The sequence below is a fragment of the Marmota marmota genome, unplaced genomic scaffold, assembly GCF_001458135.2.
Source record: "Marmota marmota marmota unplaced genomic scaffold, marMar, whole genome shotgun sequence".
Lineage (NCBI taxonomy): Eukaryota > Metazoa > Chordata > Mammalia > Rodentia > Sciuridae > Marmota > Marmota marmota.
The window spans coordinates 4,057,730-4,075,099 of NW_026000169.1; the positions used below are offsets into that span (position 1 = coordinate 4,057,730).

General features: G+C 34.5%; 1 protein-coding gene across 5 annotated transcripts in view; it reads right to left on the reverse strand.

Annotated features, from left to right (window-relative positions):
- Eps8 (epidermal growth factor receptor pathway substrate 8) overlaps positions 1 to 17,370 on the reverse strand; it is a 161,746-nt gene that overhangs the window by 41,210 nt on the left and 103,166 nt on the right. For all 5 annotated transcript variants that reach the window (XM_048787215.1, XM_048787213.1, XM_048787214.1 and 2 more), the window contains 7 exons: positions 17,272 to 17,348; positions 7,985 to 8,052; positions 6,571 to 6,732; positions 6,295 to 6,444; positions 2,982 to 3,064; positions 2,288 to 2,424; positions 669 to 742 (listed from right to left, as the gene is read on the reverse strand). In XM_048787215.1, the coding sequence (XP_048643172.1) occupies positions 669 to 742; positions 2,288 to 2,424; positions 2,982 to 3,064; positions 6,295 to 6,444; positions 6,571 to 6,732; positions 7,985 to 8,052; positions 17,272 to 17,348 (751 nt within the window). The remainder of the gene's footprint in view (positions 1 to 668; positions 743 to 2,287; positions 2,425 to 2,981; positions 3,065 to 6,294; positions 6,445 to 6,570; positions 6,733 to 7,984; positions 8,053 to 17,271; positions 17,349 to 17,370) is intronic.

The window sequence follows — 17,370 nt, forward strand, 5'->3', positions numbered from 1 at the left end:
CAGTTTATATGTTTCTTACAGACTAGAATTTGGGGTTGGATAAATGCTTAACATGTAATTGTGTGATGTAAAACTTAAGTTCCAAACTTCAAATTCCTTTAAGTATTTATTTCTAAATAAACAGAAACATGTATATAGTACAAAAAGTAATTATGGTGATATTATATTCTATATCACAGGACACTGTCACCCTGCAAGTAAATTATTACAGGGAAATAAAAAGCACTACCCTTTACAATGTATTAACATTTACATATTTATAGAGGTCCCATTAAAATTTACATATTTGTCATTTAAAATGCCACTAAACTGCTATTGTGGTATTCTAAAATGAAGTCTTAATAAACCCCAAGACATATTGAAAAGATATCTCAGGTATGTTTTATAAACTATGAGAAAATAAAAGCTGAAATATCCTTCATAGCTGATAATTGAGTCTCAATTCCTTTGTAAACTAGTTAATATCCTAGTTCTATCACAACTACTAAGTACTAGAAGAAAAGTAAAATAGCTAAAGGGAAAAAGAAAGTATTTCAAACACCATAACCACCACTGGAAAAATAAATCATAATTTCCATAAAACACCTTTATTTAAATCACCTCATCGAAGTGTATTATTTTTCCTCTTTAAAAAAAAAGTAATGGTCTAAGGTGAATGGTGTACTTACCACATCTCTGTCAATTCGGGCCACTGTCATCTCTGGTGTTTCTTCCTGCTCGTGATACTGCCGTGGTCTCTCAACTGAAGAAAGGAGAATCACAAGTCTGTAAACTTTTACTAAGGTAATACCAATACAGCTGATAAAAACAGAATAGAAAATAATGCCAGGTGCAAAGGGACCACATCCACAGAATGCACAAATCAAATGTGCTCATGATCCAAAAGGCCTCCTTGCCACAGCTATCAGAAGCACTTGAGCAGAGGTGGAGTCCTGGCCTTCCCATCTGGATGATGTTTATTTGCCCTGTAATGCCCCTCTGTTCTCCCTCCTCCCTGTCAGTAACCTATGGAATCAATCCTAACTTGGCATGCTTTAATTCCTACATGAGGAAGAAATATAAGCTAGCAATTAAGCATCTATTTCTCAAAAAGCAGCCAACTAAATTCTAACATAGCAAAGCCACTAATTTCTATGCATTCCAACATTGAGGCTACAATAAAACTTTGGGAGTTATTGTTGTAATTAAGCTTAAAACCTACAATGTTGGGCTCATTAATTTTGAGCCATATTCCCTAAGTCAGAAATACCTTCAGGAATTTGCAAATTCAAGAATAAATGTCTCAAGAGCATTTGAAATGCTAAGGCAGCTCAGTTGATGGGAGCATGATGTTAGTCATGAGGTGGCTATCATGAGCTCCTTCCTGGTGTGAGTCAGTTAGCACTCCCACCAGACACAGATCATTGTACAAATATTCATAGTAGATTGAATTTAAAAATATATGGATAGAACAAGAGCAGCAAATCACAATGAAAGGAAATATAACAGCATGATGACTCCTGATGTTCAATACAGAGAGCTGCTAACAAATATTGAAAACTCTGTATTTCTATGCCTCCTCTATGTTAACATAACCCATAAGTGGAATACTGGCCCAAAAAATAAAGGAAAAACTTGCTGAGCCTTATGAAACTTAATTAGTAGCTGTAACTACTTTAAGATCATTAGTATTTATCTGTATGAAGTCCTGCCAGTTAGCTGCAGCTTTACATACAGCTGCTATCTTGGCTACAGCTGCTACAGAAAGCAGGAACCCCAGGGAGGTCCCAAAATATCATCTAGAGGGCAGAAGAAGTGGGAGGTATGGTATCTTAGGACTCTGGCAGGTCTGAGGCACCACTGCTGCTATTCTTCACAGGTCACTTTGGGAAGTCAGGGTAATTCTACCTCAGGGGTTCCAAGAAGCTTCATGGACTGTGTTGGCCACAGTCTCAGAGAGACCAGAACGATTCTCCTCTGCTGGGGGTTGGGGGGTTCTAACTAAAACTGGCCTGGATCCAGAGAGAACCACGTGCACTAAGAGTCATGTTCTGCTTGGCCTGGAAGTTCTGAAAACCTTGCCTCACTGAAATTTTAACAGATGACACTGTAGAGAATACTTCAGAAAAAAATATAATGAGAAGTTGGGGGTGGGGTAGAAATAGGAAAGACTGTAGAATGAATCAGACATAACTTTCCTCTATGTTCATAATGAATATACAACTAGTGTAACTCCACATTTGAAAGCAAGTACTACATTGAAATCCAAAATAAGTGCTCAATGAGACTTAATTCTAGAGATACTCACAGTCCCCTTGGTCAGCTGCCCATGCCGACCAGGCTGCTACTCGACTTCTAACATCCACCTGGGTGACAGTCCCTGGTGGCACAGGTGCAGGAGCTCTAGGTGGAGGTGGTATGCCAGGATCTGCTTTGGAAATCATCCTAAAAAAGAAGAAATTGCCTTCTCACCCTATTTCTATAATGGGTCAATTCTCTCCATTAGTGTTAGTTTTTCACCTTCAAAAAGAACTGTGCCAAGGGGCAATGAGGACTTCCTAACCACTTCACACTGGATCTATTTATAAATATGAATGAGATAGAAAAAATACAGAAAAATTAAAATTCAGCTGAAAACGAGGCTGAATTTCCTTTTCCCCTGGGTCTCATGGGATTTGGAAGGCTAGGACCAATGACATGTCCAGTTTGTATGGCCTTAGGCTATCTTTTCTGAAAACACCACTCATCTGTCCTGACTCTCATGACTCCCACACAAGTAGGAGAAGCATGTCAGAGGAAGGCCAGACACAGGGATAGAAAGGCAGGAGCAGACACATGTTGACAGCCTGCGAGAGCAAAGGAGTCGGACCGCAGGCTGTCATCTGTAAGGGAGAACAGGGAACCTCCACTGAAAATGAGTCCTAGAAACCTTTAGGAGAGGGGGAAAAAAAAAAAAAGATAAAAAGCCAATTCTACTCCTTAATACATTTTAATGCTTTTACCTCAGGGCCTCGGGGCGCCTCTTCTGTTTCCCTCCTTTGCTGTCACTGATTGCACTTTCAATATCTTCACTTATCAGATTCGCCTGCAAAGAGAGACCAGTCATCTGGAAGGCTGTAGATTTTTCTTAGATTTCATATGTAGATTAAAACAGAATACATGATTACATCCATCGTCTGAATCGGTATGTGTCTTGATGCTACAGTTTGGATCTTGACTGTCCCCCCAAAACCTGATATTACATGCTTGGTCCCCTGATGGTGGTGCTGTAGGAGGTGGTGGGACCTTGAGGAGGTGGGGCCTACTGGTAAAACAGCAGGTCTCTGGAGATATTGGAACCCCAAGCCTTTTCTTTCTCACTGTTTTTGCTTCCTGGCTGCCATAAGAAGAGCAGCTCCTCTACCACAAACACCCTGCCATGAGATACTGTGCTACCATAGACCGAAAGGCAAGCGGTTAGGCAACTATGGACTGAAACCTCTAAAACTGTGACCTACAATAAACCTTTCCTCTTTATAAGTTGATTATCTCAGGCATTTTGTCATAGTGGCTAGCTGACTCACATATCACTGTGCTCATGGAATGAACCTCCACACTAGGTTGTACCTTTTCTGACAACCATTCTTATTTTGTCATTTCAGGTAAAAGTTAACTTTCTGCAATCTTTCTAATATCTTTCCAGAAGGATTAATCAGTAAGTACATTTTCTTAGAAACCAATGTGAGATAAGCAGCTAAAAAATTTACTTAATCTGGTTATGAAGTTTATTTATAGCCAGTGATTATTACTGTATAAAAGATTACTGCTGATGTATTCATCTCCTATTTTTATGCCTGCTTGTTCTTCATAATTATGTATGTTTTTCTTAAATATGTATATTGCATATTATTTTAGAGTAAGCACTAATAATCATAAAATTTTAGCACTAAACAGACACCTAAGATCATCTAATCTGTTCTACTTCTTTTCTAGTTAATGATACAGGAACACTTACATGGTATGCCTGTCCAAGGTCATACCATTAGTGGAATGAGAATACAGTGCTTCCCAGGGTAGTGTCACATCTGCAACAACGTCCAATTCCAATAAATTATTATAAACATGTCAAAGGCTGGCTACTGTGCAGAACAGAAAAACTGATAATGTCCAGAAATGCTGACCTTCTATAGGAAGACTATTATATTGCTAAGAAAAAATTTACCACTATGGTGGACAGGACCACTATATGAAGTCCCATAATAAACATTAAAATTCAAGATAAAAATCATACTGCAATATGATCCACATAAAAGAAACTGCATCTTGTTTCCATTTATAAATATTGCGGGTGTGTGTATACACACATATATTTATTATTTATTTATTTTTAAATTAGTCAAAGGAAAAACATGTCTCACATAGGAAGAATAGCACCAATGAATGTTTAGTCACTTAGTGGTATGTGAACTTTATTTAAGATAAAATAGTATTTGGTAAATCCTGTTTGAACCCATCACTATTCATCCCATATCAAAGAAGGAAAGCCCTTTATTCTCAAACTGAAATCCAGAAATTTCCTCAGTAGAGTATATCTCAGCCCCCAAGGAGAGCACAGATGCAAACAATAAATCTGAAGTGCTTTTTCACTTAAAACCACTGAATTAATAATATAGACACTAGTATTGCTGTAAGTATATATGTGTCTGTATAACCAATGTGATTCTGCAACCTGTACAGAGATATGAGAAATTGTACCCCATTTGATTCAAATGTATGATATGTCAAGATCATTGTATTGTCATGTGCAACTAATAAAAAATTTTCACTACATTTTCAGAGCAAACTATTCATTAACATGTATTGATTTAAAAACATCTAACCTTACAAAGTTCCTTTTTTATTGTTTATTCAACAAGTATTTATTTAGCACCTGCTATTATATATGTGTTTGTCAAATAAAAATAATAAATAAAATCACATTTCTATATCCCAGGATATGAACAAAACAGACAAATGTCCTGTCTACATTGGGCTCTTACTGTAGCACAGGAGAAAAATAAATGAATAACTAAAAAGTAAATGTAGACTATAAAAAGCAGATGATAATAATGCTGTGGAGTAAAATAAAGCAAGGTAGGGGACAGAGAATGGCATGATTCTCCTGCTGCACAGAGCAGTCAACATTCCTGGAAGAAGAATCAAGAGAAAGGCCCCTGAGATGGGTCAGTGTGTGGTCAAACCTAGCAAGACTGGCTGGAGCTACAGAGGTCAGAAGAGCAGGCTGCTTGGGAGCTAGGGACCCAAATGGTCCACAGGAAGGTAACATTAAAAGACTATAACCTTACAAAATATATTCTTAATTCTTAATATAAACATATTCTTAATATAATTTGTGAATTTTGAAATGCACCACAGTATATACAAATCTAATGAACATAAAAAATTCAAATTAACTAAATGACACAGTTCCTTTCAAATAAGATTTTCAGTCAGTCATCTATGACATAAACTGAAATTAGAAAAAAATTGTAAAGTTTACTGTTTGTACTTAGTCTTAATTTAGCCATAGCATTTTAATGTCAAAGAAACACAGAAAAGATCAAGTGTTTATGCTAGTCTTCCAGATTTTTTATAAAAGTTACAAGTATATTTTATAATCAAAATAAATCCCTGCCTTAACAAAGTACCAATCAACACAAAATTATTTCCCTTTTAGAGAAATCAACTAAATAAAGACAGTCAAGGCTGAAGATAACTTCTAAGGTCTAATAAAGAATCAAATTATATTCATTCAAAAATTACAGTATAAAAACAATTATAGTATAAAATTTCAGGAGATAGCCTATTATTACTGGCAACTACACTCACATATCACTTAGGGATGACAGATCCTGAGCAATTATTCAAGTTACATAATTAAATGGTGAACTTTAAATCAATATCATTAAAAATGTCTCAGTGCTTCCCTACAATAATCCAGGCTATGTGATTAGTGCAGAATAAAATGGGACAGACACATGATTATTTATTGTCTATGAAGCATGGTTCTTGCAGATCTAATTTTTAATTTTAAGTGCAAGGTTTTTGATGAGAATTTAATATATTGTCTATGCTTTTTAATCAAAATAAAAAGAATCATCTGATTTTTGACATTATTTTAACTTCTTCATTTACTTGGCATGGAAACCTTAAGAAAGATACTAATTTATTTGTTTTCCTTACAAAATTCTCAGACACTAAAATTCTAGTGTCTACTATCTGTATGATTGAAACAGGTAGTTCAAAAGCTGCCAGAACCCACTACTTGAAAGGGAAAAAAAATCATCATTCTTTTACCTTAATCTCATCACATTGAAAAAGATGAAGATCTGGCTTGTTCTGGGTTGGTTCCTTGCATACAAGGGCAAGAATCGAATCATAGTTGCATGAATGCATGACAGCTTGGCAGTGTTGGATGGTGTTCAAAGGAAAATTCTCCAATTCATTCTAAAATAAGTAAACATTTTAGTTTTTCAAACTTCCACCCATTTTCAAATAATCTGATGTGACAGCATACATTAATATTTGTGGCACTTTCTTGAAAACAAAATCATATAAATTTCACAAACTTGCCTTTGATTCTAAATCAATCAGGCTCACAGCTCGGTCATCCACCTGAAGGATCATATCTTGAGTCCATACTTTGCCCTTAGCATCAAGCAATTTCAGCTTCCTTATTCCATCATCCACGGTTATCATAGCATCTTTCCGATCCAGAATAAAGGTAGTCAGGTGCTTATGATTGACAAAAAAAAAAAAGGTTAAATATTTATAATACATACACACAAACTCTTAATGTTATATTTTTAAAGAAAAGTCGATTTAAGGTAATTGAGGTCAGTTAGCAGAGAAGAGAAGGATAAACACAAAGCACTTGATAACTTCAAGGTTATCTCAGAGAATGAAGTCAAGTGGGTTTTCACTGAATACAGAAAATGATGTCTTGATTTATAAGATAGCTAAAACTGTTTCATACTGAGCCATGCTTAACTACAATAACATGATATAGAAACCAATTCTTGCCAGGTACAGTGGCACATGCCTGTAATCCCCAGTGGCTCTGGAGGCTGAGGCAGGAGGATCGAGAGTTCAAAGCCAGCCTCAGCAAAGGCAAGGCACTAAGGAACTCAGTGAGATCCTGTCTCTAAATAAAATATAAAATAGGGTTGGGGGTGTGGCTCAGTGGTTCAGTGCCTCGGAATTCAATTCCTAGTACTCAAAAAAAAAAAAAAAAATACTTCGCAGTTTAAATAGTATTCTCTTAAATAAATGTTCCCAGTTTTGCTCTGTTATAGTTATTTAAATGCCACACAATAGCAGACAATTTATTTTTGCAAGTACAATACTCTGGACACTGATACCTCAGAGAAGCAAAGCAATTCTACTCTAACAACTGTCAAGCTTTTCATTTCACTGAAACCACTTTCTGAAACAAAACGGTTTAAATTTAATTAAGCATGCTTCAGAAAAGTAGAAAATGAAAATAAGAGCAATATAAAAATAGATCCTTGCTTAAATATTTCCCATGATAAGTAGGGGTCACCTGGATTCCAATTAAAAGCAAATATCTTAAAAGATAACAAGGGGGGAAAAAACTAAAAAGAAACCATTGTTTAAATAGAACCAATAAAGATCTTAGTTAAAACTAAAAATAAAACCAAAATGCTAACTGTATCAAATTTCAAGAAGATTCTAGGGTACAAAATAGAAGAAGCCTTTGTCTTATTATAGGGCCTGGAAACCATAAGAATGTATTTGTTTTGATCAATAAATATCTGTTAAGATTTTAATTGTTATGAAAAGGGAACACAGACCAGCAAAAAGACATTTATATGTAACATGTATTTGATGAAAATATACAGGAAAAATCTACACTAAAATACGTTGTGTGAAAGAAATAAAACAGAATCCTGATTTTACTTCCAATTTTACTTCTAGTGTCCTTCAAGAGTCACTGTAAATATTAGCAAACACCAAAGCATCTTACTTCAACTCGGTACTGGGATATATCTGACACACTGCTGACACTGTCTCTTGCATAATTCTTCCTTTGTTCTGAAAAATAAATTTTAAAAGCCATTATTTACCCACTAATAGGCTGAAGTTCATGTATTGGTATCATATGACATCTCTAAAACTAGTCTATCTCTCATATAAATACAGTAGTTGACAAGTCACCATTGTGTGGTAATATGAAAACACTCACTGTTCAGAGTAAATCCAAAAGCCACAAAAAAGCATAAATGATAGCAAGAATTCTTTAACCCCCCAAAATTTTCATAATTCCAAACATTAACAATATTATAATTTTCTAAGTAAAAAAAATGTTATTCCATCCAAAGGTTTTATTAATCAGGAACCTACTTTTAGCAAAAAAGATAAAAACTATTTTGTAAATTTCAACTGTTGATGTAGGAAGATAAAAACACAATTATAAAAGTTGTCATAGATACTGTATTATATGAGTTAGACTAAATTATTAAGATAATAGGCACTATATGGAACATCTCCTTTTACAACATCCAGACTGGACAATGTTAAAGAAGATTCAAGACATGAGTCAATCACACCCACTGCCATTAAACATTAATAATTTCCACATCAATAGAACACAAAAATGTGATACTCAGGATTGTGGAAATAGCTGTTAGGAAAAAAGGAGATTTAGGTAGAGAATTACTGCATCAAACTACTTAAAAAGCAAAATAAATCTTTAATTTTATTTTCTAAAATGCTGCAAAACCAAAAAATAAAATTAAAATATGAAGTACTCATTGGCTGTGTTTGTCATTTGTCACTATCTTACCATGCAAGTTCAGAGCTGTACTATTCCTTGTAAAGAAGAATGCTAAGATGAAAATGGACTGTAAAAGAAAATCAGAAGATTTTTAAATTCTAATTCTAGTTTTGGCTCTGTCACTAAGTAGGAAATTAAATTTGGGCAAGATGCTTAATGGTCTGGGCCTCAGCAGCCTTAGTGGAAAATAAAAAGATTAAACAAGGTAAAAAAGACCCTTAAAGCCTTCAAATTCCAACATATATATACTGCAGATTTAAAATGTTAACACAGAATTCTTTAAAAACTTGATCAATATTTGTCTCTTAACACATGAAAGTAATCATATTACTTTATTTTTAGTTTTTAAATGTAAGCAAAAATCTCCATATTCCTTATATTGATTTTACTCTGATATTATTTCAATATACTTCATTTTTGATTTTGCAGCATAAAATTCCTCAATAAAAACAGACACACTTAAAAATTCAGCCTCTGCTACCTTTCTTTTTCTGTTTGGATGACGACCTGAAGAAGTATGATCCATCTGGTCCTACCAAAACAATGTGGTCAAAAAGAAAGACCTGGTTTCACCTTGAATTTGCTATTCTAATATAACAAAACATAAACATTCACTTACATTACTGTCTTTACAACCAGAGATATAAGAAATTTGTGCTCTATATGTGTAATATGAATTGTAATGCTGTCATACATAAAGAAAAATTAATAAAAAAGAAAGAAAAAAAAGTAAACAGCCACAACTTTTCTGATTATTAGTGGAGGATTAGTCAACATGAGATTTTAACACATGGAGAGTTATTCTTGGGAAGATCATTATGATTTCTGAAAGACAATATATAATTCAGGGATCTATCTGACAAAAGCACTTCTAGGAATAATTAGTATTCAAAAGCATCGGTTCATCATATTCTTATTCAAGTCTCCATGACAGACTCAGATCATGAGTGTGGTTCTGCTTCCTTCAGTTTGACTGAGGACAGCAGAAAAATGGCAATGGTTGCCATGGCATCCAGTTATGATACGGTGGCTCCAGAAGTTCGAATGTTGACTGGGTCTTTTAGATAGTGAATGGCAAACATAGCTGAAGACCCAAATAGCTGAAGATCCAAAATACTGAATATTCACACTTGTATTTTCTCATACAAAGTAGTAAGAATTCATCCCCTCAGATTTCCTAATACATTTTTTCACCCCACAGAAACATAATTTACAGAAACCAAAAGACAATTTGATAGAATTTGTAAACAGTATGATATCGACTGATCACTCTGATTGCCCAGAGGGTAAGTGTAATTTCTAATATTCCAAAGACCCATTTTAGGGCTTCCCACTTTGCTTTCTCTCCCATATTATATAATAAATAAGTAGCATGTTATAGGAAATTAGCTTTTAAAGACCCTAAAAATGTATAAATGCCATAAAATGGATTTACAAATAAACTAGTAGTTCTGATAAGCCAATGAATAAATAAAGGCTAATGTTAACATTTTAATAGGCAATTTTGAAAAAAGTTCCCTAAAAGGCAATTGCAGTATATTTCCTTTTTATGAGAATCATATGTACTTACTAGTTGCAGAGAGTAATTAATGCTCCTAAGCTGAAAAATCTCATCCAAGCCTTAAAACGGTGTAAAAAGCCTAAATGAAGTCTTTCAGTGCCACTCAAGACAAAGCCTCTAATGAAGCTCACCATTCTCTAACAATGGTTCTCATTCTTGGCTGCCCATGAAAATGAACTTTGAAAAGCACTTTGTGGGTCCCACCCTGGGAACTCATTTGTAGAGGCTCCCCCATGTGAATCTAAGGTGCATCCATGGTTGAAAAACCACTACTCCAACAATTTGTATAAATGCCAATTCATGTACTATAAACTAACTCTTTTAAGCAGAAAAATTTCCTATCCAAATCAAAACTGTAAGTTATGATCAAATGGGCATGTCAAATAATAAATGAATAAATCTCGTAGTAGAGTTTTGAGTTTGTTGCATTATAAGCTTCTCAGCTCTCAATGTAAGAGTAACAAGTCAGTGTCTCCCCACCTTTCCCTCTTCTGTCTCTCTTTCTTTAATAGTTAGAGCCTGGAAAAAACTTTATTTGCTTATAGTAACCCTGGTTTTATTTCATTGCTTTTCTATCAACTTTATATCACAGGCCAGAATATGCAAACCCATCTCAACAAATTAAGATGTATTTGGTAACCAAGCATAACAATTCTTTACATGTCTTCTTAGCATTACTGAGTTGTTATGCTATTACACAAGCTGTCGGCCAATACTCAGATCAGAATTATTATATTTAGCTTCATTTAACTCTCCAATTAGTAAAACTGCAACTCTAACAAGTATGCAGAACTCAGTAATTATACTCAACTTTGTTTTACTGCATTATTGTTTGTGCATAACAACATTTGAAACAGTGGATAGTCAAAGATACAGTTAATATTTGGAAAATATTTATTTTTTTAAAAACCATGATATTGCTTAGAAACCAAGGTTTTGACCATTAAAAAGAAAAATGTAACTTGAAAGCAGCTGCTGAGTATTTCTTGCTCTAAATAAAAGCAATGGACTATAGCTCATATCACTTTTTACACAGAAAAAGTTTCACCCATAGTGAAGGAGAATTCCTTTCCCAATAGTTCAGTGTACAGTGTGTAATTTCCATGGACGTGAGGCACTTGGTGGGAATAGTAAGAAGCAATGAGCAATAATTAGGAACTTTCACCATCAGGCAACTACAATCACAGTTTGACAAATCAGTATCTGAAGCAAGAGACCACTTTAGGAAACAAACAAGCTCATTTTCACAAACCTACATTATTTAAGAATTAACTTTACTGGCCTGTTCAACAAATCATTAGAATGGCTTGCATCACGAGGAGAAAATCAGCTTTACATTTTTTCAGATCATTTGGGAAAATTGCCAAACTGTCTTTTTGAGTCACCTGCTCTGGCACACTCTACTAAGCTGTGTTTTGACTCTAATAATGCCCGATTTCATCATGCTGTGTAATTGTGAGTCATTTACTTCTTAAGAATTAAAAAATAAATAAAAAACCTTCTTTTGCTGTTTCAAAAAAGTCTTAAATGTTTTCTGTTAGTAAAATACACACTAAAGACGATGGGGAAAGAAGAAATGGGTTTTAACTTTTAAGTGGCCACTAGAACATGTAAGAGATCGTTTTGGTTTCCATTATTATAATTAGAGAGACAAGCTTCAAAACAAGATCAGGAGAGACTGGAACAGAAAAAGAAAGGAAGATAGGTACAAAAAGAAAAATATATGAGACAGATATTTGCTAAGAAAAGTGGCACATTCAGGAACAGTGCCATGAGAAAATGATCAAGCACTGTGGAGAAATTCAGGAAAGTCTACAATAAATTCATTTACACAGAAATTATGTGATTCATGGTTACAGGTTTCCTGCACTCAATTCTTACCAGCCAGGAAAAACACAAATGTATTTTTTCACTTGTTATATCACAAAATTTTTAACTCACAGCTAAAATGAGACTTGAGAGAATGTGCGTCTATCATATTTATCCAATATTATTAGGACTTCTGATAACAGGAATCTCAGAGTGACTGTAAATGTTGGCAATGAAATGACAATAAAGTATTACTGACTGGTAATTCCTTGAAACTTGAGTTCTTCTGGAGATGAGATGGCTTTAAACAGCTGATTATTTATAGTAAATAGCTGTGGTACGCCACCCATGATACTACTTAAGTAGTCTTTTACTTGGTACTGAGCCATGGGGACTTAGGTCTCCCCTTGAGAATGATCCCTGGCATTGCTATGTGTAGACTGCCCAAGGCATGAGATCTCTGCACTCACTCTACCAATGAGATAGCTCTCAAAGCTCCAGATTTGGGCATTACCCATTTGGCTTGGACAGCCCACTACCTACCTTATTTGGCAAAAGAACATTCCATCAAAATCCTTTTGAAGCCCCCTGTATAAATAAAGAAAATGTGGATTCTTGCTCTCTCTCCTTTCAGTGTGGAAGCAGGGCCCCTAAGGTTACAGAGCCATCCCACCCCCATATTTCAAAATTATTTCTGTGTCATATGATTTTCCACTGTATTTCTCAGCCAGCATATTTCACATAAGGGAAACCCAAAATTCATAGCCTGCAGGGGACTCAGGAGAAAAGCATAAGAATCAAGAAATGGCTACATTTCAAATTTTGCAATATCTAATTTAAAGGGAAGTTATTTTTCTAGGAAGTTTAGCTCTTAAGAACAGCAGAAAACCCATACTTAAATAAGCCCTCTTTGCCTGGGGATATAGCTCAGCTGGTACAGTGTTTGCCTCACTTACACAAGGCCCTGGATTCAATCCCCAGCAAACCCCTCTCAAAAAAAAAAAAAAGTCCTCTGAGTTGTCACTGGAGATGCTGCAACATATAAACATATGAAAAAGCATCTCAATTCCCACTCAGAACCTATTTACTAACCATAATTTCTACCTAGTTTCCCAGGCCACAGACATCAGAAGCAATGCCATAAGAAGGTATGTTGATAACAGGAACAAGTCACAGGCTTGGGATTCAGCAACATGGGAAAAGCAAACCCAAATATTCAAAAAGAGAAAATAAATGAATGATTTGGAGCAAAGGTAAGAAATGGAGACTCTGGTAACATCACAGAGACAAGCAATGGCCATTCAAGTGAACTTCCAAATCACCAAGGAGCAAAGATGCCACATACCTGGAGGGAAGGGAGTATTTAATACACTTTACAAACATTTTCCTTAAGGAAAAAAAAAACTGACAAATAGGTTAACTGGAAAAAAATATGTGAAATCTCTAATTCCCTAATACCAGTGGCTAAATGAAATGTTACTGTCATGAAATAAGTGAAGGAGAAAAACATGGATATTACTTTTGGTAAGCAAGAGTTACACTTTGTCAGGGATATAAATGATGCACAGCCTTTTACATGTTGACTTGGAATTTTCTAGTATCATAATGAAGAAATGGCAAAGAGAGTTATTAAAACTGCAGCATATGTTAACTGTTTTCCTAGAACAATCAACACATACCAATAAAGAGATGTATAGTTACATAAAACACATTTTTGGGATTTAAAATACATTTTAGGGGATTTATGTAAAAATTTCTGTAGAGTGCTGTCAAGAGTAGTGCCTGAAACACAAGCTTGAAAATACCTGCTACAATGTTATTATCATTACTATTTCATAGATGAAGAAACTGGAAGTAATAGGTTAAATAATTTGCTCAAAACAGTAGTCAACTGGTAGAAGTGAGATCCCCTGGCTTTCTAACCCAGTCTGCCTTTCTGAGCACATTTATCAGGAGCCATCTGAGTGACATTGTGTGTCAGTTCTGAAATGTGTTCTCATGAGAAAGACAAGATGGAAAAAGAAAGCAAGGAAGAAAAGAAACCTCTGATACAGTATCTAGCCTGTGGTCAGTGTGTGAGAAACAGTGTCTATCACTGTGAAAACTCATATTCCAGTGCACTAAAAAGTACTCTCATGCTCCACAAAAGTTCATGCAATGTAAGGATACTGTATTAATTACAAGAGTAATTAATCCTGGGAAGATTATTCAATTAGTTTTATAATTGTATAAGGAGAAATTTTTTTAAATGCATACATTTCAAGGAAATAAACTATATTATAAATCACCAAATTTTCAGTTTACAAAGGTTAAAAGCATGTAGATTGGGAGGCTAAACACTCCCAAAGATAACTAAAAAGATTTTAATAAGAATTTGTTTATTGCAAAGATTTGTTCAAAACAAGAATATCTTTCTCCATGTCATTCTCTAGCTATTCTTTCCATTGACATTTACTGAGAATTTATAATCTCTAAGAGGGAAAGCATTGTGTGCATGCATGTATGCATGTGTGTGTGTGTGTGTGTACACTATGTGTTCAGAGGAAGTAGTGATTATTAGACACAAATAAGAATGAAAAAAATATGTGCAACTTCAAGGAATTTAAGCCTGTTTTATTCCAGGCCCCCTACATGGCTAAGTCATCTTTCTTCCTCATAATGCCTCCTGCATTTGCCCTTTTTTATCCCAAGCCATATTCTCTGAATTACCTTCATCCTGTTTATTTTCATCACACTGCACAAAATTGTCATGCTTTCTCATAGTGAAGTTTTTTAAAGTTATGTGATCTGACAAATCATCTTCAGTTTGCTTTATATGTAAAAGGAGGGGAAATAAAATTTACTGTTTAAAAGTTAAAGACTTTCAATCCTTGGATCTAAGATTTTATAAAGCTGTCCTAACACAAAATAAACATTAAAATTTACAGGTGAGTCCTACTTTTTAATCATTATTCCTTTCTTAGTACTCTGAAAACAGACTTTTGGATCTGTGGTAACATGTGAGAGGATTGAATACTTTTCCTATTTTTAAAAAAAGTCTTAGGGTGGTTATTAGATGACTAATTTATCTATATTACTTAAATCTGATTCACCTGTTCTGATTCATACTTATCAAATCCATTCTCAATTTTGTTAACAGAATGACCCAAGACAAATTTCTCTTATTATCCTCTGATAAAAACACATCAAAGTCCGCTCAATATTTACAAATAGTGTGCAAATTCTTTGGTAGAATTCTTCCTAATATGATCTGTTTGCATTTTTCCAGTTTTATTATTACCCCATGCACTCACTACCCAGTGATCTCCAAGTAGCACCAAACTGCTGTGGTTCATTAATTCTTCATATTCATTCTACAAGTAGTTCCTGAGCATAAATTATACATTAGACTCTGTGCTAACAAGCATGGGGTATCCTCAAGTGAAGAAGACAAGTATGGGCCACCTTCATAGAGCTAAGAGTATAGTGTAGAAAAGTTTCATGCTGCAGTCTACAGCATCATCTTGCCCACTAAATGCTGACCACTCAGAGATCAGCTCAAGGCTCCTGAGAGATCCCTGCTCACCATTCCCCACTTAGAAGAACATGGGACACACAGCTATGAAAACACATTTAACCCTTTATTATAAAAATGAATTTATTAGTCTATCTCACCAAAATGGCAAATAAGCAATGACAATATCCTATTTATCTTTGAAATAAAGATAATGAAAATAGACTATGACGATCGTAGCCTAGCATACTGACACACTTAATAAATATGTCTAGAAAGAAACAAGGAAAGGAATTATTTTATTCTCTCGAAATTTTTTTTTCATTTTTAGTTTTCCTCAAGTCCCTCTCTAGACTACACCCCCCTTAAAGCAGAGGATCAGATATTATTAGTCCAGTTCTGAAAACATATTGACTATGAAATTTGCTGAATAAATTCTCTAGATCTACAAAGCACAACCATTTATGTCATGTTAAGACAGTCTCAGTGTGACACTTAAGAAAATGGAAATAAATACCAATCAGACTGACAGGGTCATTTTTTTTAAAGTATATATATATAGAATTAAATCCATTCCATGAATATATGGTTTGAGTTGTAAAGCCAATTTACTAAAAATATAGGCAGAAATGAATCATGAGACTTCAGAATTGTTCATTCAAACCATAGACACAAAATTGTAAATCTAGATGATATAAAAAGAATTCCAAAACAGAAAATGCTGTTGGTTCCCATCGTACATAATAACAATGACAATATTGACAATAGCAAATATATAACGAATTCTCTGCTTGCCAGGCACTGTTCTAAGCATTTTACATTTACTAACTTGCTTAATCCTCTTATCAATGCTAACACATATCACCACTACACAAATAAAGTTAGGTACAGACAGGTAAAGTAATTTGCCTAAGGTCACTGGTGAATGGTGGAATTGGATTTGAACCTAGGAAGTATGATTCCAGAGTCTCTGCTCTTAACCATAATACTATCCTGATTCTTTACTGTTATACATTAATAAAAGGTCATACAGACCCTACACAATTAAATGCACTTCAAGATGTGCATTTTTTCTTTTCTTCTTTTTACCTTTTTTTTATACTTAAAGTTTAGAAAATATATGTATATCTAAGACAAACTAGAGAGGGCACCAGAAATTATAGATTTGGAAAGAAAGTTCGACTATTTTGTAGTGCAGAAAGAAATAAAAGGATTGCTAATCATACTAACCTACTCCTCAAAAAGTTCAAGAGCTATATGAAAAAGCTGTCACCTGTCAGCTCACAATCACAACTGGCTCCATCACAAAGATCAACAAACATTTTACAAGTAACAAGTGGGAAAGCCCACTTCAGGCACTGATGCCATGTGAAAGACTCTGAAAGTGCTGCAATACATTCAATTTATAGTTCTAAATCTTATGACAGCAAGCGCAGTTTATAACTTCAACAGCTTTTGTAAAAACTCTTCTTTAAAATAATTCTTATGTAGCCATCAATATTTCATTTCAAATAACAGAAACAGGGTATGGATTCAATCTACAACTTAGAAATTTTAAATTTATAAAGAGTGGTTAGAAGCAAAATTATATCCCCATTGAATAAACAAACATACCATATAGAGCCTTTGCACTTGTTTTTGAACTGTGATCTCTGTCCATTTGGGAAAAGGGGGGTGATGATCCATAGCCACTGTAATAAAAAAATGGTCACT